The 23,485-nt window shown below is 55.9% G+C and overlaps 1 protein-coding gene across 1 annotated transcript; it reads right to left on the bottom strand.

The window, feature by feature from the left end:
- Positions 1 to 16,285: 16,285 nt before the first annotated feature.
- On the bottom strand, positions 16,286 to 22,622 carry EMX2 (empty spiracles homeobox 2). The gene is made up of 3 exons (XM_060033537.1): positions 21,542 to 22,622; positions 19,437 to 19,621; positions 16,286 to 17,239 (listed from the first exon to the last, which is right to left on the bottom strand). Exons 1-3 carry the CDS (start codon positions 21,945 to 21,947, stop codon positions 17,072 to 17,074), a joined length of 759 nt encoding a protein of 252 aa, XP_059889520.1. The 5' UTR covers positions 21,948 to 22,622; the 3' UTR covers positions 16,286 to 17,071.
- Between the last annotated feature and the right edge of the window lie 863 nt (positions 22,623 to 23,485).

Raw genomic sequence — 23,485 nt, forward strand, 5'->3', positions numbered from 1 at the left:
ACCTGCCTGCAGGCGAGGAAGCTGGTTCCAGTCAATCATGGGCTGTGAACCTCCCCAGTTAGGTCAGGCACTTTCAGCCCTGTGCCTGAGCAAACGGCTCCAATAGCTCAAAGGCAGCCTCCTGAAGAAGGCTGCAAGCGAAAGCCATTGAAAGCAAAGCACACAGAAGCTGGAGGGTGGTCGTAGGAAGGGGACCCTGGATCTGGGCGGAGCCTAGTCAGCATCTACTACAGCTCCACCACTGATATTTAACTGTAGAATGGAAAACAAAGACTTGGAGGGGGGAATACTGTGGTGTCAGGAAGAGAGCACCAGGCTTGGGCCAGAATCCCAGCTCTGCCTGTTCTTCGCTGTGCGAGCCAGTCTCAGCACTTCTCTGAGCTTCAGTTTTACCGTCTGTAAAATCAAGATAATAAGAGGAAAAAACAATCGCTACCTCTATAGGGTGGTTGTGTGGTTTAAATAGAATTATGTGGGGCAGAGTGTTCTGTAAGCCACGGGGGGATTCCTGTCCCTGAAAGATGCAGCCTCCTGTCACCGACACGATCAAGCCCTGTGCCAAAACTCGGCTGGGATTTCCTCCTTTCTCTCCATTGCTGATTTCATTTACTCGCTTTCCTTGAAGGCATCTATGTTTGCACTGCAGGCTGTTAAAACTCTTAATTCAAAATAACCCAATAAAATGCTGTGGGGGCTTGCTGGTTCCAAATAGATATACAAGGAGCAGACTGGCCCAAAACACAAAACTCAGAGGCCCAACCAGGGCAGAGGTGCTTCTCCCAGGCCTGGGAGAATGGCCCCAGCCGGCTGAGCTCTCCACAGCCAGCTCATTAAATCCTCATCACCAGGACACAGAGCCAGGTGGCGAGCGCTGTTTGTCCAGCTGGGCTGTGTGAGAGGCCCAGGAGGAAACGACGAACATCTTACCTGGAAGCCGGCCTAAACAGGACCCCCGGCCTGGGGTCGCAGCCCCCTGCCCACATAGCCCATCCTGTGGTTAGGGACCCTTTCCCTTTTTTCCTGGAGCCCTACTTAAAGCCTGACCCAGATCCCTGGGATGGAAACCCAATGCGCTTTCAACCCAAAGGGCTGCTTACACCTTGGAAGAGGAAAATGCAACTGATCCCCCTGCGCAGGTGAAGAGAAGGGCTGAGAAACTGCTGACTGCCTTAATTTCATGCAGAAGCACCATAGCAGCACGATGACTGGCCTGGGAGCCCAGAGGTTTGGCCTGAGGCCCTGGCTTTGCTGATGATGACTTGGACCAGTCACTTCCCCTCTGGGTGTGGGGGAGGGGGGGCTCAGTTTCCTTACCTGCACAATGAGAGTGCATCTCCTGCCTGTCCAAAGGCTTGTGAGGGACACAATGGGAGGAGTTGCGTGTCTGTGCAGATGGAGGTGGGGTGGGCTCAGCATAGCTTCCATTTGAGAATCGCCTGCCGGGCACCAGATGCACTGCACGCATCTTCCCATCGAGTCTGCAGGATAAATAGTACCCCTTTTGGAGACGAAGAAACAGGCCAGCGGGCTCCAAAACTCATGCTCTTTCAGCTTTAGACACAAGCTCCGGAGGGGGCCCAGGTCCCGAGAAATCAACAGGCAAATGTTCCGTCATTCATTCATTCAGCTGGGGTTTTCTGGAGCCCAGCTAAGCACAATGATGACGGTGCCGCTGCCCACAGGGAGCATTTTCCCTCCTGTTGAAGCCCCGCCTCCCGGTGGCCTGGTCTCTGGAGGCCTCTACCATTTAGCTCCCGGCCACAGGACAAAGCTGGAGCAGGGCCGCTGCGTGACTTTTGCTGGGCAGCTCACCAAGGCAGAGAAAAGCCCTCTCCATGAACTGACGGGCCACACTGCGAGTCAGGTCTGGGCTTAATGACAGTCACAAGAGCAATACCAGCAGGAGTGGCGCCCGCCGTCCGCGCCAGGCTCAGCAATGGCTGCTTTCCACGTGTTCCCTCGGTCTCGGTCCTGTGGTATGAGCGCATGCGCCGTCCAAGGTCACACAGCCGATGACGAGCAGCGCGAGGCTCAAGCCGCATCCTTCCGCCTCCCGAGCCCAGGCCCGTCTCTGCAGCCGCTCTTTCCCTGACACCCTCGGTGACTTTGAGCAAAATCCCTCCACTCCCTGGGCCTCAGTTTCCCCACATGCAAATGGTCAGGCAGGACTTGCCGAGATCTCTTCCCACCTCAACAATCAAGGGTCTTGACCTGGGAGATGGAGGGGGAAGGGTGGCCCATGGCTGGCCTCCAAGACCCACAAAGGGCCTCCTCCCTGGAGAAGCGGACACGGAGCCCCGCTGGGCCTCGGCTCAGCGGAAGGGGACGCCTCGGGACAGGGTTCGGCCCTACCGGACAGCTTCTCCCTGAAAGCCAAATTTCTCACCGACGCCAAAGTGAAAGGCCGTCCGTGACCTCCCCGAGCAAGCTGCTCGCTGTAATGGGCTCCCGCGCTAATGAGCTCGGAATGTCAAATTCCATCAGTCTGGCAGCGCAGACACAAAGCGATGAAACGTCCCATTCCAGGAGGAGGTATAGTTCTCTTGCCTTTTTCTGTTTCTGTAGTAACATTCGTCACTGCTACACATGAAAATAAAAACCAGATGGAATCCCCATGATGAGGAGAGGGTCTTCCCCATCCCTGTGCAGTAGGACAAAGCCCACAGTGGGCACTTAGGGTCCCTGGCTACCAGCTTCTCAGCAGAGCAGCCTCCCAGCCAGGGCCACAAGACAGCAGAGCAGGAAAAGACCCCCTGCTCTGCTGGGTCTTACCAGTCTCTTCCCCTCTGGGCCTGAAGTCATAAAACAGGTCACGGAGCAGGTGAAGAGCTGAGGTTTCCCCAGCCCTTCCAAACTCCACCCTGGCCATGGACCCTTACTCCCCTTTTCTTCCTCCTGGGTGCCTTTGTCCGGCCCTGGATACGCAGTCAGGGCCACTCATCAAAAGCACATTCTTAGGAGGGCTGCAAGCAAGCACAGGGAGCTAAACAGAATGTACTGAACCAGGAGGAGACTAGGACCAGAGCCTGAACCTCACCTCCTCCAGGAAGCCTTCCCTGACCACCATGGCCTTCTTCAAAGTCATCCTACACTTTAAGATCAAGTCACATGACTTCTACCTACCATCAACTTGCCTTGCTCACTAAATGTGTCATGTGTCTTGATAAAATCCTCCTCTAGACTGTCAGCAGCCCCTAGGGGACAAGAAGCCCTCAATACTTGCCCTGAGGACCTCCTTGGTCCCTAGCACAGTACCTGGTTCAACAAAGCTGCTCTGTAAATGTTCGTGGAAAGAATGTAGTTACAGCATCACTTTGATAAGTATTAATAAAGCAATAACAGTCATCTCCCGACCCCCTACTGCATGCCATGCACTGGGCAAAGTATTTTACCTGCATTAACTCAATCCCACACAACGCTATCAGATGCTGCTCTTCTCACTTTACAGGTGAGGAGCAGAGAGCTATGACTTGCTCAAGGAATTTGCACTGAAGTCCGCAGGCCCCGAAGCTATGTCCTTCTCCACTCCCTGTGTTGAGACAGGAGGCAGGTCCCTGAGATGCCTGCCATGAGGACTGCCTCTCTCTGTTCTGATCCGGGCAGGTGAAATGGAGGGTAAAGAGGTGGGCTGACCAATGCTCCCTCCCCAAGCCTCAGCTTTGCCACCCAGCTTGGTTGGTCCCCTGCACACAGTGGTGCCCACTAACTGCAGCTCACGCCCATCCTGGGCAGGTGGAAGCCCACAAGCCAGGAGAGCCCCGCCCAGCTCAGGGTCAGCTGGGGGTGTGGCCTCTTACTAGTCCTACAGCAAACGTCCTAGAGGTCCAGGCAGAATCTCAATCTGCTCATCTACAAAGTGGGGAGAATCCCTGCCCACTCAGCGGGCTGATGAACAAAGAATTAGAAAGGGGGCTGTTCTTAGCTTAGGTACCTGTTGGGGGCGCGTTAGGGTCTGAGCTGGGCCCTTCCGACTCTCCCTTCATCCCGCGAGGTAGTGTTTCCCTAAGTCAGTTTCCCCCTGGAATAGCAGCATCCCGGCAGCCACCCCCAAAACAACCGGCTGATGGAAAGGTGAGCAGGTGCTGCTCAGTAAGGAAGGAGGGGGAATCAGCTCTCAGGAGGCAGTGCAACCAGGCCCCCGCACCCAGCAAAGCCCTAAGCTCTGCGCTGGAACTTTCCCCTTCCCTATGTACCCCCCGTACCCCCCAACCCTGTTTTCCCTGCATCTTCAGCTCAGTCCAGCCACTTAATTCAGTAGCCGTTTGTCCCAGCGCCCCCGACCTCACACAGGTGTACTGTGTACTCACTTGCTTTCAGGAAAGTAAGTAGTTTTTTGGTGAGCAGCCAGTAAAGGGGACTGGATATGGGCAGAGAGGGGTACACAGACCCCTCCCCGGGGGACTGCCCCAGGCATGTTATCGAGTGTTCCTGAAACTCAATGCCCGGCCCAGTGGGGCAGCCAGGTGTGCCCCAAGACACGGCTGTTTGTCCTCTTCTGGAAGAGTCACAGGAACTCCTGACTGGAGGGTCCAGAGACTGAAGACAAACATCACAACTGCTCCGTCGTCACCTGCATGCGTCCCTCCCCCGACTGGGCCCCTGTCTGGGGCTGTGGGCCTGTCTCTGATGGGCCAGCCTGGAAAGTCATCTGGCCCCGCTCTCCCCAAGGCCCCGAAAGCCCACAGGCCAGCCTGACCCCACCACAGCCCAGAGGTGTCCATTTCTTCCTCCACCTCCTCAGCACAGGTAGTGACAAGGCTCTGGAGGAAACTCGAGAGGTTGGCTCCCTTGAAGTGGAGAAGGAGGTCAAGAGACACATTTCCCAACTTTCAAAAGAAATTGTTTGGGATAATTAATCTACACATCACCAACACCAAGGGATTGTTTTATATCAGAAGACATATAATTAAGAAAACAGTAGCAGGTTTGTTGTGTATTTTGTTCCTAAAGAACGCTAATTATGTTTAGCACCCTGACACATCCAAAGGTTCTCCCCCAATATTTAGAAACCAAACAGAAGTTGGCTGCAAGGTACCTCTTTACCTAGACTCAGAACAAGGAGGGTCATGGAACGAAATGGGCCTCCAACAGGTCTTGGAACCGGCTTTTCAGCCTGTGATTGCTGCCCCTAAGAGGAAAGGTACTTGCAATTGCTAAACCGCACTCACCATTGCTTAATTACATCTTCAGATCAGCACCTAATTTGACTAGGGTGCAACTGAGCTGGCGTGGGTGTAATTACTTGCCAGGGACACAACTTAGCAATGCAGCCGCAGCCGGGGCACATGGGGAGCCATGCTCAGCTCCACTCTGAGAGGCTGTGGTCCCACAGCTGTGGCTTCCAGGGCCCTGGACCCCAGCAGGCTGGACGAAGGCCGCCCCAGCCCAGCTGCTCCCTAGAAGCAACCTGGGTGTCAGGAAGCTCAGAAAGGTCCATCTGGAGGTGTTCAGAGAGCAACGAGGAGGACACTCCTGGGCTGCCCCTCCTCGGGGGGTCCCTCCCCAGCTGAGGAGGTGACTCTAGAGAGTGACAGTAGCTCTGCCCACGTCCTGCCCCTTTATCCTGGGAACCCGTGCTGCAGCCTGGTTCCCCTGAGTACTCCATGCAAGGGTATGGCAGGGGAAGTAGTGGCCAAAGGGGCTGGCACCCAAGGGGGACAGGTGCATGACCACAGGCACCTATGCCCCAGGTAAGGAAGCAAAGCCCCCCTCCTGATACTTCCTCGAGTCCTACTAAGGTCTGCAGTCTGGTCAGACAGGCAACATCAAGGTCCCCACAAAGGAAAGGGGAGCCACTTACATTACCCCCCGACACACACACACACACACACACACACACACACACACAGAGAGAGACAGACTTTCTTGGAAGGGAAATCCTCCACATAGGAGGAGGGCACCAGCATTTACAGATGGGCCTGCCCTGTGGCCCAAATAGGCTGTTCCTCACTGTACCCTCAGGCAGTTCACACCCCAGGCCGGGGCTATATTCAGGCCGCTGTCTACTCACAGCCCAGCCCATCACCTCATGGACAGGAGAATGATTAAGGAGTCATGGTGTTGTGATCAAACTTCTAAAAGGATCCTGTTCATTGCACAGCAGAAACTAACACAACATTGTGAGGCAACTATACTCCAATAAAAAAATAAATAAAATTAATTAATTGATTAAATGGTCAAAATAGTAAATAAATAAATAAAACCAATTATAGTGGGGAAGAAAATCCTGTTTGAGATATATCCTAAAATGGTTACTAGTGAAAGACACCATGTCTGGAATTCGCTTGCAAATAGCCATAGGAGGAGAGTGCCCGGGAAAGACAGATGGAGCCAGAGTGACCTTGATTTCATCATTTGTATGTGTTTGCTAGGCTGTATCATGCCCTGGGTGGCTTAAACAACAGAAATTTATTTTCTCACAGTTCTGGAGGCTGGAAATCCAAGATCAAGGTATCTGCAGGGATGGTTCCTTCCAAGGGTTTGAAGGAAGGATCTGTTCCAGGCTCTCGCCTTGGCTTGGAGATAGCTGCCTACACTCTCCGAACTCACATCATCTTCTCTCTGTGTGTCAGTATCCAAATTTCCTCTTTTTATAAGAACACCAGTCATAATGGATTAGGACCCACCTTAATGACCTCATTTTAACTTGATTGCCTCTATAAAGACCCTGTCTCCAAATAAGGTCACATTCTGAGGTACTAGGGCTTAGGACTTCAACATATGAACTTGGAGGACACAATTCAACTCATCACATAATTGTTGTGGAAGATGGGAGATGTATACATTAAACTATTCACTCTACTATTGTATAAGTTTGTGTTTTTTCATAATAATTGGAGGGAAGGGGCATGCAGGGAGGCAATGCTTCAAACAATTGTCATGTCACCAGGTAAACTCCAAGGAGATAAGACATTCTCCAGTGCTCAAAGAAAATCCTAAAACTCAGAGCTGTTTCAGAAGAGACAAGGCAACTTTAGGAGGTAGTGAGCAACCCAGCTCTGAAAACATCCAAGCCCGGGCTGTATGACCACCAGTGAAGTCTTCTGTAGGATCCCTTCTCCGAGGGGAAGCTGGCTTGGCCAACATCTATGTCTTTGCTCAACTCTTGGTTTCCGAAAAAGCCAAGGCTGTCTTGGGCTGCGTTAACAGAAGCACAGTGGCTAGAACAGGGCTGGGAGAGTCCTGTTCTACTCAGAACTGAAGGGACCACCTGGATGCTGGTACTCCAGTCTGGAACCCCATCACAAAAGGGACAGGAAGCATTTCAGAACTACAGGCTTTCATCTGGAAGGGAGCAGCCACGTGCTCAGACAGCTGATGGGTGATGAGCAACTGGGACCTTGGGTCATTGGTCCACACATGCACATTACATGTGAGCACACTGCTCAAACCACGGCTCTTCCTCGGCCCTCCTGAAGAGGATAGGACGGTCTGGCCTGTAGCACATTCTAAATAACATCTCCTTTCACCTGCGAAAACTCAAGATTTCCGGGGTGGGGGGAGCAGGGGGTGTGAGCAGAGAAGAGGGGCCATAAAAATGCTCAGACTTTCCATAAACTTCGGCGCTGACCCTCTTCCTCCCACCAGGGTCCCTAGAGCTGATTAAGTCCCCTTGCTGCCTGTAGGTGACTAAAAGGGAAAGCGACATCGGAATCAACACGGCATCGTTTACTTAACGAAGCAGCAACCTTCCACTTGAAGTCATCTGCCGTATCAGACACCACTTCTGTTTTTCATGGAAGACATAACTGCAGTCACTTAGAGTGTAGGACAGGAAAGCAGGGAGGGAGGGGCAGGATGAGCCCTTCACGAGGCAGCCGAAAGAGGGCCCTGCAAGGCTGGGGGAGCCAGGGCAGGGAAGACAGCTGCACCCACAGCCCCTCACATGGCTCCCACCAACATGCTCAGCCATGCCCCCTGCCACGGGCACACTTATGCTCACCCGTACACACACACACACACACTTGCAGCCTTCTCCCACAAACACAAACAAGTGTTCACAAACATTCATGCCCACACGTGCACTCTGCCCCTCGGCCTCACTCACAAGCGCACAGGCACCTGTGCTTACCAGCCTTTGGCGCGATGCTTAGGAACGTTGTTTCTGGCTGCTGTACCCAAAAGCTCCACACTGGGAAGGGGGCAGGGGCAGTCCCCAGCCAGTGAAGGAGGGGCTGCTCAGCACAAAGCTGACTCTCAACCCTAAAGGCACCTTCAATAATATCACACCCAACACAATCCCCACCGGAGCCCAAGCGTTTGGAACAGAGACTGTGCATTGCCTAAGAGGTGAGGGGGCAGTGGCAGGGCGGGGAGGCCGTCGCTGAAATCCAGCTCGCTTTTCACTCTTCAAGCCGCGGGGCACCCATCCACCCAGAAGAAGGAATGCCTTTTCCTAAGTTTTGCACACACAGCATGGGTTCCAGCAGTCCCTGCACCCCCAAGGCCACACGCACACTTACTTATCTGTGTACGTGTCCACGTGCTCAGGTTACGTGCTGTGCAAGCCACATTCACATACAGCCTCTCACGCATCTGCAGCCACCAGCACGCAAGGTACGTGGCCATCCTCGGGCTTCCTCACCAGGCTCGCTCCCAAGGGCCCAGGCACAGGTCCTCCTCCTTGCCCTTGGTCTGAGCTGATGATGATGCCCTCAAGCCCAGTCCCAGGTCCTGCTCCCCATAGACAGGGCTTCAGAAGGGGGTGGGGCAGGAATCCTGCCTCAAGGTCCAGGGATCAGGCAGGTGCCCAAAAAGTGACTCCACCTGTCTCCCTTGCCCGGCACCAGGATGAGGCCACTGGTCACACCGTCACAGATGAGGGGAGAGGCCAGGCACTATGGAGCCCTCTGGGTGGCCAGGAACATGGCCCACCTCTAGCATCAGCAGTAGGGGTATGGGGGCAGGGGCGGAGCTCGGTCTCCAGGAAGCCCTAGCTCGCACCTCCCAGGACTTTGCAGCCTCCTGGATCTAAATGGGGAGAGGCCAAGTCAGATCCATGATTTCCAAATAAGCCAGACCCTTTGACAAGACTGCAGGGTCCAACCTTCCATCTCTTAGGTGCACTTTTACCTGCCCAGGAAGCACAAGGAAAAGGATACCATGCAGGCCTTGGGACATCTGGCTTTAACGACCCCACCTCTGATGAGGCCTGAAACGTTGTTACCTCCCGCTGGCCTCCCTGCAAGAACAGGCTCTCCAGCCTGAAGAGTCCCGGATGGGGGCCCAGGAGCGCCCACCTCTGCCCAGAGGACGATGCCCCAGCCTACAGCCTCCTTCCATTCTCACCTTTCAACCCGACAGGGCAGGGTCCAGCCCAAGGGGGCCGCTGACGGGGGGTGCAGGTGAGCAGTCCCGGGCGCCTCCCGGCCCCCACCCAGCTCCAGGCCGCCTCCTCTGGTTTCGGGGAGAAGGAGGGGCGTCCACGTTCTCTGGGGAGCAGAGCGAAGCCCCGCGAAGTGATCCCTTTTCTGAATGAAATTGAGCTGCCATTTTCATCTTCTCCCCAAATGTCAGCAGCGTTAGATCAGATTAGGAGTTAATCTCTTGCCAAAATTCATTTCCGAACAAGAGAGGTGTCTGCGGGCAGGTGGAGGTTTGTTGTTTGTTTCAGTATTCCTCCCCACGCACCCTCTTTCTCTCCCTGTCACTGGGGTGCGGGTGGGGGTAAAAGTCAGAATAGAGCGCACTGAGGCCCCTGGGGGGCTAGGGGATGCCGCAGAACGCAGGCGGGGCGGGTGGGAGGGCGGCCGCCCTGGCCCCGCGCCCGCCGTAGCGCCCAGCCCGCGCGTTTGTCCTCCGAACGCTCGGGTAGCTCCTGGGGCGCGCCCGGGTCGTCCTGCCCAGCCGGCCGGAGAGGAACGGACCTGGGGCCAGAGCAGGCAGTGCTCAGGAGACAGGCGCTGCGAGGGCCTGGATGCCTGAGCCGTAGCCTCAGCGCAAGACGGACGTCCCTCCCCAAACCCCGCCTACCAGCCCCAAGCCCCCAGCCTCCCTCCCGCGGGCCAGGGCGGTAAAAGGAAAAGGAAAGGCAATTGCAGCCTAAAGAAAAAAGAGGAAAAGGAGGAAATAAACGCCCAAACGAACTGGTCAGTACCTTGCAGGAGGCCTCATTTGACAAGTGACCAGAATACAGCCGCTGGCCTGAATGCATAATTACCCCCAAGTGAAAATTCCCCATCTAATTTGATATTTGGTTCTTTGCAGAAGCTATAGCCTTCGTAAATAATATACAAAGTAAGAAACCTAATCCCGCCTGCTAGAATGTTTAATTCATCATTATGCGAGCTAATTGGAAGGTGATTATATGGTAATTGCTCATTAGTGGTGTATATTTATCGCTGTACCTTATGTCAAGGCCATGGGAATTGTGTAGAGTCTGTTCTCTCATTTCAAGGATCAGTTTCAGAAGCAGGAGCGAAGCAGGCAAGATCAAGTTCTTCCTGACGTCAGGGTCCAGCAGAGGGCTGTGGAGACCCGCGCTATATATAGGACCTGGAGCCGGCTGGGGGCAGGCGCGGCCTGGGGCCGGGCTGAGGCGGTGAGCCGGGCAGCCAGACCACTGCCGGGCAAAGCCGGTCCTCCCAGGGAAAGGGAAGGAGCGGCGTGGGGCTGGGGGCCCTGGACCATTTTCCAAACGCGACCCCATCCCCATTCCAGGCACCTCCCTGGCGCATCAGGTGCGTCTCGGCCTCTGCGCTTATGCTGGGAGAGGAGACCTTGCCCCTGCGCTTTCTCTAGGACTCTCTGGCGGTGTGCAGTAGGTGTGGGGTAGAGAGGGGGACCGGCGAGGCTTGATTTGTACACTGGGTGGGAGACAGGGAGAGGGAAGGCGAGGCTTGATTTGGAGAGCCATATGGAATTTGGGGTGGTGGAGACCCGGTCTTCCTCCCAGATCCGATCGCCTAACAGTTGGTCAACTCCCACCTCCTTGGCGGGCCAAAAAATTCTCTCAATTCCTTCGCCCAGAGAAGCAGGCTGCAGGCCGGACAAGGGTACCAGGTTGGTGCCTAGGGAGGGGGACCCAGAGTCTCTCTCTATGGTAGGCGGGTAGAGCAGGGCGAAAGAAGCATGAAGAAAGGCAGGGCTTGAGCCCAAACCAGCCCCAAGGCCAGCGCCTGAGCTGGGAACTTGGGACAGGCAGGAAGGCAGGTCTGAAATCCCCGAGGCGCGGAGGAAAGGCGTGGACTCAGACTGCAGGGGGAGGTGAGGGCAGGGGCGAGGCCGTGGCTCTCCAGCAGCTCGGAGGATCCGGCCGGGGCGCTCGGAGACCAGCCGCCAGCCGAGCATCCTCGCACGTGGGCGTGATCTTTGGCGCGCTCTGGCGCCCCCTCGGAGGAGTGCGACGCTCCTTTGCCCTACCCAGACCCTAGCCCGGAACGCCGGGCACCCCTACTTACAGCCCCGGGGCCCTTCCATGTTCCCCCAACCCCCTCGCCGGGCCACAGGCACTGATGAACAAAAGGCCAATTAGACGCTGGGGCGCGGCTGATGAATGGACCTTTCGCTTTCAAGCGTGGCACCGCCTCGGGTTTCCCGGAGTACTGGGTCGCGCCGGGAGAAGCCACCTGCCCCAGCGGGGTCACGGCTGGGGTCAGCGAGTTCTCAAAACTCCCACTTCCCCCTCGCTGAGGGGCTGGTAGGGGGAAGTAAATGCGGCGGCCGAGCGGCGGACGCAGGAGCGGAGCGGCGGGCTACGCGCGCCCGCGGTCCCGCAACTCGGCCTCGAGGCACCGCGGCCGAACGCTGCAGGCCCGCTTCCTCTCCCGCCCGGCCTGCCGCTGCTCTGAGGCGGCACCCAAGTAAACCAAACGCTGATTGCTGGAATAAGAAGGGCCGGCCTGGGAAAATGCGGTTACCAAAAAAAAAAAAAAAAAAAAAAAACGTCTGCTGTTCGCCAAACTCCGGAGCGAGTGGTGCGCTGCGAAACAATAACCGAACCCGAGCCTTCTCACTAGACACACACGTCTAGATCCCAAGACACACACACATATGCTGCCCTGCTGCCGGCATGGACGCCATCACAGGCGACCCCCACCCAAACACGGAGAAATGTTCCCGCCAGTCGCACACTCGGAGGCCATTCCCATCCTCTGAGAGCCACAACTGCAGCCGGCTCACAGCGACCAGACGCTCGCACACAACTTCTTCACACAATTGCATTTCTGCACCTTTATAAGCACTCTAATTACAGCCGCGCAGCTGCACGTTCCTGCCCTAACTCAATACAATCTAGATGCACGAGGAAAGCTGGACACCTTGACACTCACAATCTACACAAGTAGCCCCGGCCTCTCAGCCTCTAACGCACGCAGTTAGCACAATTAGCACCTACACATCCTGACTGAAATCCTGGCTCAGACACACAAACGTTTCACAGACCTCACTGGTACACTCAACCTCTACAAACTCACAAGCACAGCCTCTCCCTAACTCACATCCACACCCTTAGTCCGACTTGCAATTGCCCGCATGCGGGGAGCCTAGCCCAGATGCCCCCAGCCGCGGCGCGGGGCCCCGGGCGAGGCCTCCGACCCGCCAGAGTCCCTCCCCAATCGGCCTGCGCGTCCGAGACTTTGTTCCCTGCGACTCGAGGCGGGGACGGGGAGGAACCGAGGTTTCCAAGGCCGCGCGCAGGCCCGAGCCCCCTTTCTGCCGGGCCCGCTTGGTGCGCCTCTCCGCCCGCCACAATCCGCCCCTAGCACAAAAGTGGCCCGGCAGGTTCCGGGCCGCCGCCAAAGCTCCCGCTCGGGCTGCGCTAGGCTGCCGGGAACAGAGTTGGAGTGAGCTGGGGGCACCGGACACTCAGACAAGAGGCAGAAAGGAGTAAGTACCCGGAGGTCCGAAGCTTTTCCCACCTCAGGAGTTTCTGGTACCTTGAACAGAGCCCCCCCCACACCCCACCCCTCCGCCCACGCCTACCTGGCCCTTTGCTGCGCTGAGGAACTGGACCCCAAATGAGACACGCACGCAGAACCCACGTGTACCTCTCAGGAAGGAGAATGTAGCCCAGGCACACTTGGGTTATACGTTCCGTTTCACTCTCTCAGGGATATGCAAACTGAGAACCCAAGCCTCTCGGTCAGGCGAACGCACAGGGAAGGCCCACAAGTAATCAAGAAGGGAGTAGGTCATGGATCAAACGTGTAACCTACATCCCCATTCGGGGTAACAGGCAAGACACAAGGCAACATGCGTGCAGTTCCATGTGTAGGGAGGAACGCAGAACCTGACCCTCGATGCCCATTGAACCCTGCCAGGGTCATCTAGGCCTGGCACCCATGTACCACGAGGGAGGACACAGACCTGCGGCACGCAGCTCCCACGCTTCCCTGCCCAAGGGGCTCCAGCCCAGCACGCGCGCACTGTGACGGGGACGCAGCCACAAGGCACACGCGCCCCGCACCCTGCCCCGCACCCCGCGCCCAGATAGTCATCGTGGGATGGCATCTCGCAAATATTTATATTCCTCAGCGCCACGGCAGCCCGCGTCCACATTAGACGCTCTAATCCTGCCACTTTAAATAGATGAATTAATAAAGCAAACGAGCGGCTAATAAGCTGACTGTCCAGCCTTTTTGAGGCGGGGGAAGGACTCGAAAGTGCGCCAAATTTGTTTGCAGTGGATCAAGGCGAGCCGCCTCTGCTTCACTTTCTTTATCTTAATTCCGACTTGAAAAGATATAATTATCTAGTTTGAACAGAGCTGCTATCAAATCCTTCTTTGGGCCGGGAAGGGGGGCGTTGGAGTGGATTGCGGCTCTCTGAGCCGCTCCGTGCAGCCAGAGATAGCGCGTAATGAAGATGTGGCGGCCCGAGATACAAAGGGCATTAACCTCATTAGCATGAAACCTTTTCTTCTTACCATTGTGGGACCCTTTCAGCCGCCTAATCCCCCCTATTTTCAAAGCTTGGTTTGTAATAAAGCTTTTAGGTTTTTTTTTTTCCAAAGCTAATAGTATTCTCTGATGATTTTATTGCTGTTACACTACATAGGACATTTACAAAAAAAAAAAAACCATCACCCTCCCCCTTTTCTTGTACTTAAAAAAAAAAGTATATGGTTCTTGCAGAAGTAAGCCTTTTATCAAGATGGGAAATTTTCTTCAGGAAAGGCTAGTCTGAATTTTAACAGGTCTGTGCTCTGTGTTTGAGGCATTCTGGGTTTGGCGAAGTGGATAGAAGGAAAAGGTAACTTGCTTAAAAGAAAGAGGTGCAGCAATGCTGTAGCAGGGACTGCAAAACACTTGGGAGAGCGCTTGGTCACAGAGGTCCCGCTGTCCAAGTGACTGGAAACCCCACTTGAGTTTCCAGGATACACAGGACAGCACCTGTCCCTTCGAGAGGCAAGCCTGTGTCCCCTCTCGCCCCAGAATCCTCGGGCAGTGGAGTCTCCCCGACTACACCCACACCTTCCCAAGGAGTCTGCGTGGAAATGCACCATAAACAGCCAGGGTTCTCCAGAGAAACAGAGAGGGAGAAAAAGGAGAGAAAGGCAGAGATAAAGGGGAAAAAGAGGGAGAGAGGCCAAGAATGAATTCTACTTTCGAAGAGAGGAGGGGAGGGGAAAAAAAGAAAGAAAAATTTCCATAGTGCCCTATAGTCCCCACACGTGCATGGAATGTCTAATCTTAACTTTTCAAGGCAGGATGTTAACAAAGCTTGTATTTTCGCCCTGCATTGTAACTTGGCCTTATCACAGTGTAAAGGGTGGGGAGATTGTCCTAAATTATGTCCAGGCAGCCCCCCTGGATCCGTGGATTAAGAGATTAAAGGAGACCACTGGGCAAGGCCTCCTCTTTCCCCTTCATATTCCTGGTATGATAATTGCTTAAACTGATTTGCACTTTCACAAAAGCTCGCAGGACGCTTTGTAGCTCGAACAGAACAGACGAGGTTTCTCTATCAATGGAAATAAAACTGATTAATGCAGCCTATCAGGATAAGAAGCAAATGAAGCATGCAAAAACAACCTCGTACCCCCAGAAGGGGGAAGGGGGGGAGAAAAGCTAAGTTTCCTCCAAGACTGGGTACAACTTTTTCTTTAATGTTAAAATTGAGAGTTGAAGGTTTCTCAAAACGCTTGCCTTATAAGGCTGCTGAGGCCCTTGGGCTCATCCCCTCACCTTTGTCAGATTGGGGCCAGAGAGAGGAAGGAAGGAAGGAAGGAAGGAAAGAAGGAAGGAAGGAAGGAAAGAAGGAAGGAAGGAAGGAAGGAAGGAAAGTAGGGAGGGAGGGAGGGAGGGAGGGAAGGAGGAAGGAAGGAAGGAAGGAAGGAAGGAAGGAAGGAAGGAAGGAAGGAAGGGAGGGAGGGAAAGGGAGAGAGAGGGAGAAGGAGAATAGTGCTTTGGGGTTTGAAGTCAGAAACACAGTTTAAAAAGTCCCAGGATCCTGATTCTGCTAAGTGTTTTCCCCAATCCTGGGGGAATACTCGTCAATGCATAACTATATATGTCCAGTTTTTTAAATAACTAGAGGTTAAGAGTAGTAGTAGTAAGGATTTTTAACCTGAAATTCAAATTAAGCTCCCTCTTTAGGCCGTGCAGTGGGCAGAGGTCTGGATGGAAAACTTTTCTCCCATCCCTTTTCTGAAGGACTTAAGTTTTCCTAATCCTCTCCCTTTTCCACCCTCTTCTCTCTTTAACATGCCCGAGAATCCATCAGTCTGGCCCTTTTGTGGGTGGGGAACCTGGGCTTCTTGAGCCTAGTTGGGGAAGGACCACACTCAAAGAGATACTTTTCTCAAGAATTCACTTCAATTTCCCAAGACAACTACTCTGAGGGCATATTGATAAATCTTTATTGACAAAATATTGACATTGACATACTTCTTGGAAGTATATAGTGTGTTAGAATTCTAACAAATTAACACAGAACACAAAAATATTTACATTCTGGTATAGAAGACATTAAGGAAGCATTTGTCACTCTCTTTAGTAAGTCTATGATCTTGGAATAGAAACTCAGTGCTTGAAAACTTGCTGCCGTGTTCTTGGCCACACTTATCATCCCTGCTAACTACAGTCCTTCAGTCTTTGCAATAGATAGATTGAAAGTTTGGAATGGCCTTTATTTACGGCAAATGGTTGAACTCGGCCAATACCTTCAACCACTAAAAGGAGTTTAGTTCGTGGTTTTAAGCCTTGGGATGTTAGGAAAGGAATGTCCAAGAAATAGAATTAATTTAGGGTTTTTTTTCCCAGTACAAGTCCTGACTCCTCTTGTGGGCACCCTCCCCCTCCACCCCCAGCCCCCCATCCTGCTCCCCATTTCTCTGAAAGAGGATCGCTATCGCTGAGCCTACTTCATTTAGCTTTTTTCACAATCACTTTGACGTCAGAAGGTATCAAAAAGTGTTTACAGACTGCACATTTCTTGCAAAAAAATCAAAATAAAAAGCACGCAGAACCTGTCTTTAAAAGGAAAAGAAAATTACAATTCACTTTCTGTCTTAAGACACCATTCGCCCAACAACTGCTACATGCAATTCAAGTTTTTGAACAGGTGTGGGATGGGGCTGGATGTGGAATCCCAACGGTTATTATCACTGATTACTTTTAAAGATTGGGGAAAAAAACACTTCGAAGTGCAAAATAAAAAGTCCTGTGCCTGGTTGGGGGTTTTCTTTTATCATTATGATTATCATCATCATTTTTTTAAAAAAATCGGACTGCGAGATAACCGGAATACCTGCCAATCATCTTGTCTCGCTGGTTTGGCCTTTGACTGACAGCTCCCCTTGTCAGAGCGCCTTCGGCTTTGCCACCTTTGGATCTCTCTCTCTCTCTCTCTCTGTCTCTGTCTGTCTCTCACAAGCTGCCTCTTCAGACAAGGGTTGCGTGTTCATCAAGGAGCCTCCGTCCTCTGCCATCTCGGCGCGGCCTCGGATCGGGACCCCGCGCTCTTGCCGCCCAGCGTCTGCGTCGTGCCGCCCCTCTCTCTGACTCCCTCTCCCCTTCTCCGTGAATGTGTGTGTTTGTTTTTGTTTTGTAGGGTTTTTTCTTCTTCCCCTCCTCTCCCTGTCTCTGTTTTGCTCCGTGTTGTCCGTTTCTGAGGGGTTCTGTTTGTGTTTTTAATCGTCTGAGGTCACATCTATTTCCTCGGGACTCGCCTGCTTTGTGGCGATTCTCCACCGGTTAATATGGTGCGTCCCTTTTTTCTTTTGTTGCGAATCTGAGCCTTCTTCCTCCAGCTTCTGCCTTTTGAACTTCGTCCTTCGGTTCTGAAACCATACTTTTACCTGCAGGAGAGGCAGATGGGGCGCGTTATAGTTCCTGCACAGCGCCCTCCTACCTCTTCCTCTTTTGCCTGGCCCGGACCTGGGACTGAGACTACGAAAATCCAGTACCCCAGCTGCGTGTCCTATTAGCCGACCTCCCCACGGCCTCCCCTCGGGGAACAGAGCTCCTATCTCGGGGCCGGAGAGAAGGATGGCTCCCTCCCCTTCTGGCCCTCCTGGAGCACATTTCCCCTGGCCCCGAGGCCCAGAGTGCAGAGTGTCCCCTTCTCACTTTGTCCTGCTCGGGACACCCACATCCCACTAAGTGCAAAAGCCTGGCAAACACTGGGAAACCCCTATAAAATTATAAATAAGGGAAAATTAAAAGAGACACATCCCTGACTCCCTCTACCTAACTAGTGCAGGGAAGATCTCATTCCCACTGCTGCAGCTCCTGCAGGGCCGAATGTGCTTTCTATTTTCTGCCAGTTTCCCACAGCCGCTGCCTAAATATAGCGCCTCCTCGGCAAAGCCTGGGCCCTGGGTAGGCAGTCAAGATTGGCCTGAGCTTTCCCCTCTCTGCCCAGTACTCTTGCAGGTGAGAGCAGAAGCAGTTGTGTGTGTGGGGGGGGTGCTGGGGGAAACCGGTGGGGGGGATGATGGGGTGCACAGCCCTGGGGACCAACCCAGCTGTATCTTTTCAGCTAGGAAAAGAGGCTCAAAAGTGAAAGCTTCTGAAAGACCGTGAGATAAAGGGGAAGTAAGAGAAAAACTGTGAAAGAGAAGGGAAGAGCCCCTCAGTCCTCCTCTTGAACAGCCCCAGGACAGTCCAGGGCCAAGCTCTCACCCCATCACATCACTTCCCACCAGGGCGGGGCTGCTAGAAGTCTGGGGAGCAGTGAGGTGGGGCTCACACGCTATCCCGACCAGTCCCTGGGGAAGCTGGTGATGGGGCCCCATACAGTGACCAGACCAGACAGTAACACTGCCCAAGCTTCTCAGCGGTGAGGTACAGGTGAGGAACATGGTGATGACTGCACCTCCCATGCCACCAGGGCTGTCCCATTCTGCTAGTAGCACCCCAGGCCCCTGAAGTCCGCTCCGCTTTCTCCTTTGAGTCGGCAGGCCCAGGTCCCGGCTTGCTCTCCCCGGATGCCCCCAATCCCCCAAAGTGCCCCCATGAAAAAGCCGAGCTGGAACACGGCTGAGTTTAATTTGCTTTGAGTTTGCTAATTGAGGGGGAGGACGGTTCATTTCTCCCCGGCGCTCGCCCAAGGCGCGCGTCGGTGCGCTCGGGGCTTGACACGCACACAAAGGCTCCAGGCAGCGTGGGCAGCGAGGCGGACAAAGACCACGGCCGACTCGGCGATCCAGGAGAAATCAGCCGGGCCGCGCCTTGTGCCGGGCCCCGCACCAACCCGCGAGGCCCTCCTCGGTTTTGTCCGCGGGGACGTTTTAAAACAAAAGCCTCGACCTCTTTGCGCCTCCCAGGAAAAGTGTTACAACTTAATCTGCCCGAAAATGTTACTGTTTGCCGGGAACTTTGACCCCGCCCTGAGGCTCCGCGTACAGTAGCGCCTACTGTAGCCCTAAGCCCCCTCCTCGCCCCGGGGCAGGCCAGAACCTGGCCGCCTCGGGACCCTGTTGCGCAGGAAGGGTCTGCCCCCTGAGGCAGCTCCTCTCCCGAAGCCTTCTAGCTCTGTTTCTCGGATTTAGGGACGCACCCAGGATGCCGGCTCGGCGGTCTGACTCTCCGATCCCCTCAAGGGGAATAACTGGAGCCGTTGCTGTGAGCCTTGAGCCCCCGGTGCACAGAGCTCGCCCTAACCCACTCTCAGCTCTCTCTCCAGCCTAGAGCCCCAAACACCCCAAAACCCCGCGGCACTCTCCTTCCTGGATCCCAGCCGCGTACCCAAGACTCCCACCGAAAGTCTCACCGAAAGTGCAGAGGTATCTTAGCCAGGAGCTGCAAGGCCAGCCCAGCCGCACAGAAGGAGCAATTCAGCCCGTCTCCGCCCGCCCCACCAGAGCCTCGGGCGGGTCATCTCCTACAGTCCCGTGCTGGAGTCCAGGGAAGCCAAGAGCACCTCAAAACTTACATATCCTGAGCCCGGGCGTGGAACCAGCTCCCGGACTGTTTGCCGAAAGCCCTCCGCACTTTGCGGGCTGCGTGTGTCCAGAGATTTGGGATGCGGTTGCCGCGCCTGGGCCCGCTCACCTGAGTTTCCGTGAGGCTGAGGCTGTGCGCCAGCTGTTTCCTCTCTGCGCCCACCACGTAGTGGTTCTTCTCGAAGGCGTGTTCCAGCCTCAGAAGCTGGGACGGGGAAAAGGCGGTTCGGATCCGCTTCGGCTTGCGGGCCAGCGCGTTGTGCAAAAGGAAGCTCTCCGGACTTGTGTCGTTCCCTACGGGGGACACAACAGAAGTCCCATTAAAGGGGGCTGTCCTGGCCAGGTCCGCGCGCTTCTCCCGAGCCGGGCTGACCCGGCACAGCGCTCAGGGCCTCCGCGTACGTAGCCCGTGCGGCCCGGCCCACGGGGACCCAGAGCCCTCCACACGCGCGAAGGGAACACCGCTCCAGCTGCCTGGCCCGCTCCGCCGGGGCCGTAGCTGTGCAGCACCCAGCAGCAGCTGTCCCGGCGGGTCGAGTCCCAAGGCTCCTGACCTCTGCGGGCGTTGCAGCCGCCCGGGCCCCACGAGCCTCGCCACTTCCGCAACAGGCGCCCGGGACAGAGGAAGGGGCGGCAAGGCAGGGCCCGGGGATTGGCGCCCTGGACCCAGAGAAACGTCTGTCTCTTCTTTCTAACCTCTGGTAGAACTTTGCCCCGGGGGTGAGGGGCGAAGAGGCGACGAACCGCTATCCTAGAGTTTTCTCGGGGACTTATTTTTAAAGTACTTAAGTCTTTCTCCTCCGGAAAAGTGCAGAGGCCGGGCGTGTCGTTGCAGCCCGGCCTACACCGAAATCTCGCCGGCGGGTGCGCAGGGTTTCTGCCGCCGCTGCCTCCCGAGGCCCCGTCCTCCCGCTGCCCTGCTCCAGAGAACTAGGAGACTCGAGCGAAGGCATCGAAAGCCGGGGAGTACGGAGCTGCGGTCACCCGATGGAACTGTCCGCGGCCCCAGAAGATCCTGGCTACTCCAGGCCTGGCGTGGGGACCAAGAGCGTGGCTGCCAGAGAATGAGGAAAGGGAACCCTAAACTTTTCGAGCAAAGCCAGAGAGTTTCGGATTCACTCCTTAGGGTGGGAAATCGATTCACCAAAACCCAAAGAAAGACAAACCTACAATCCAGGCAGGGATGGAGGCAACTCCGGTCTGGGAATAAGAGTAAAACGTTGTTTTTGTTTGGTTTGGTTTCTTTAATTATGGAGGACGGGAATCTACCCCATTCTAGGCTCTGGCAGGAACGCCAAGGGTTAATGAATGGGCAAGCCGCTGGGTATTGATCAGCGGCCTCGGGAGGTAGGTCTTTTCCCCGCTCGGATCGCTAAACTAATTACTTGCCCCTTTTTCTGGAGTTTTAACTCTCCTTCCACTCCCACCCCCACCCCACCCCCCACACACACAAATCCAAAAAATAGCAAGAAAGGAAAACACCCAAACAGATCTCCTCCAGCCCGTCTTCCGACCCGGTTCATTTCTTTTAAAAGAAAAACAAAAACCAGACCGAACCTGCCTTCGCCGTGGCCGCTCGGCGCCCGAATTGAGCAGGTCACGGCGAGAGTCCTGAGCCTCGGAGGCTCCTACCCGCAAGGGTTCCCGCCCCGCCTGAGCCTCCAGAGTAAGCAGGATAAAACAAACTCCCAGACTTTGATCTGGGGACGCGAGGGTCTCTTCGCCGCCGGAAGAGGGTCAGAGACCGAGAAGCTGCAGGTCTAGGATGCAGGGGCGCGGAGTGGATGGTAAACAGGGTCGAACGCAGTCGAGAGCGAACCTGGTGGCCGGGCCTGTCCGCGCCCCTCGGAGCCAGGGCGGCGAGGGCATCGCCGGGAAGACAGAGAACCCGGGGACCCCCGCGGGCCACGGATTCCTTGGCGGCCGGCACTCGTAGCACGCTAGGAAAGCCTGCCTCGACCCGAGAGCGTTCGGGGACAACTCCTCTGTCTGCGCCCTTCTCTAAAGGGTCAAGCGGCCGTGGCCAGACCCCAAACCGGCCGCAGCTCGGAGACTAGGGACCGTGCCCGGCTCCTCGCCGCCCAGTTTCCAAACGCGGCGCGCGGGCGGGCGAACCGGAGGAACCTCCATCCAGGCCTTGCCGGGCGCCCACCCAGAGCAGGCCGAGGGCAGTGCGGGCTGCAGAGCGCTGCAGCCCCGCGACGTGGCACGTACCTTGGAAGCGGTGGCCCAGATATCGGTAGCGATGGATGAGCCAGGGGTAGAAGGTGGACGGGTCCCGCTGCTGCGAGGCGAAGAGGGGGTGTGGCGAGTGCGAGGAGGGCAGGGGGTGGGCAGCCAGGGCGTGCGGCGGCGGCACCGGGTGCACGGGCACGGCCGGGTTGGGCGGGTGCGAGACCGCCTCGGCGAACACCAAGTCCGGGTTGGAGTAGACGCCCCTGCCGGCGGCGGCGGCGGCGGCCGAGTGGAAGCCGTTGAGGAACGGGTTTATGGGGCTGGAGTTGGCGTAGCTGAGCGCCGCGGGACGGATGGGGTCCTCAGAGCGCGAGGCGGGCAGGGGACTGTCCTTGGCCACCAGCGACTCGATGGTGAAGCAGCGCTTGGGCGCCGGCTGGAACATGCTGCGCCGAGGAGCGGGCGCCCGGGGCTCCCAGCTCCCGGCGACCGCGGCGCGCTGCCTCCGCCGCCCGCTGCCCGCTGCCCGCGGCGAGAACGGACGAGAATTGGGGACTTGTTTGTTGGGGGTGGGGGTGGGGGTGGGGGTGGGGATGGGGGTGGGGGAGGAAAGGGAGAAAGAAAGGAAAGGAAAGGAAAGGAAGAAGGAAAGAAGGGGGGAGGGGGAGGGAGAGGCAACACCGAGGATCCCGAGAATCTTGCACCAAACGCGCCCAACCTGGAGAGAGGGGGAAAAATCCTTCCAGAAGAATTTGCAGGCGTGGATTGGGGTAATTTTTTTTCTTTTGTTTTTCTTTTCTTTTTTTTTTTTTTTTTTTTTTGCGAGATGGCGTGGGGGGGATCGAAGTTAGAGGCGGGAGGGGGGGAAGTTTCTCGGGGGAGGCAAAAAAAAGTTTTCTCTCCTCTGCAAAAGGCGGGCAGGGCGCCCTAAGTCCAAGGACAATCCATGGAAGTGTTCGCTTCTTCACAAGTTGTGCAAACGATTTGTTAGTTCATGAGCCTAATTAGTGCGGGGATCACATAAACAGCTTCCTCCGAAGCCTGGTAAATGGCTTGATGATTGGTCGCTATTACTCGCCCTGAGGTGGAAGGGGGGAGACTCTTTAAAGTGCGTCAGAAGGAGGCGAGCGCCTGGGAACCCGGAGGCCTGGATCCAGGCCGAGAGTGGAACGGAGTCGGCGCCGCTGCCTCGGCCGTGCCTCCTGCGCCCGCCAGGCCGCCCGGCCTTTCGGCGCCGTCGCCGCGCGCTCCTAGCTCACTTGCTCCCGCGGCGCCCGCGGCGGCTTCTTCTCCTCTTTCGCCTCCTCCTCTTCCTTTGGCTTCTCCTCCTCCTCTTCCTCCTTCTCCTCCTCCTCTTCTTCCTCCTCCTCTTTCCCCACCTCCTCCCCCTCAGCCACCGCCTACTTCTCCACCACCACCATTCCCTCCGGGGCACCCCGGTCCCTGCAGAGTCCCCGAGCGGCGCCGCCTTTGCTGCGGCCCCCTGGATCCCGAGCCTGCTGAGCCCGAGCTGGGGGGACAGACGGACACACTGATGCACATATTCCTCGCGCCTAGCGCTATGCCGCTGCTGCCCCCCGCGGGCGCGGGTCAGGGGAGCTGGAATCGCCCCGGGAGCACTCGAGGGTAAGCGAGCAGGGGTTGGTTCCCGGCGAGGGCTAACGGAGCCGTTGGGTTAGACCAATTCCCACGCCCAGCGAAGCTCCCGGAGGTTTCCCAGGTGAGGAGGGAGTCTGGCCGGGGATGGGGGTCCTCCGACCACGCGTAGCCTCTAGGTCCCAGGGTCCCTGAGTTCACGATCCTTGACTCGGCCCGTTCGTTTCCAAGCTGAGACCGGAGTGGACGACCCTGCCCTGGCGGTGGGCTTCCAACTTGCCCACAGGCTCTCTATTTTCCTCTCTGGGAGGGTGCTCATCTCTTTCCCCCAAACAGCTCTTTTGAGAACTAGGGGTCCCAATATCTGGGAATGGGGGTCCAAGGTCA

The sequence above is a fragment of the Delphinus delphis genome, chromosome 16 (genome assembly GCF_949987515.2).
Source record: "Delphinus delphis chromosome 16, mDelDel1.2, whole genome shotgun sequence".
NCBI lineage: Eukaryota > Metazoa > Chordata > Mammalia > Artiodactyla > Delphinidae > Delphinus > Delphinus delphis.

What these genes read in the sequence shown, in the direction of transcription:
- EMX2 (XM_060033537.1), bottom strand. Translation starts at nt 21,947, where the DNA reads ATGTTCCAGCCGGCGCCCAAGCGCTGCTTCACCATCGAGTCGCTGGTG. An exon ending in TCTGGGCCACCGCTTCCAAG is followed by an intron (nt 19,622 to 21,541) that starts GTACGTGCCACG and finishes TGTCCCCCGTAG; the next exon opens with GGAACGACACAAGTCCGGAG. An exon ending in TCAGCCTCACGGAAACTCAG is followed by an intron (nt 17,240 to 19,436) that starts GTGAGCGGGCCC and finishes CCTCTCCTGCAG; the next exon opens with GTAAAAGTATGGTTTCAGAA.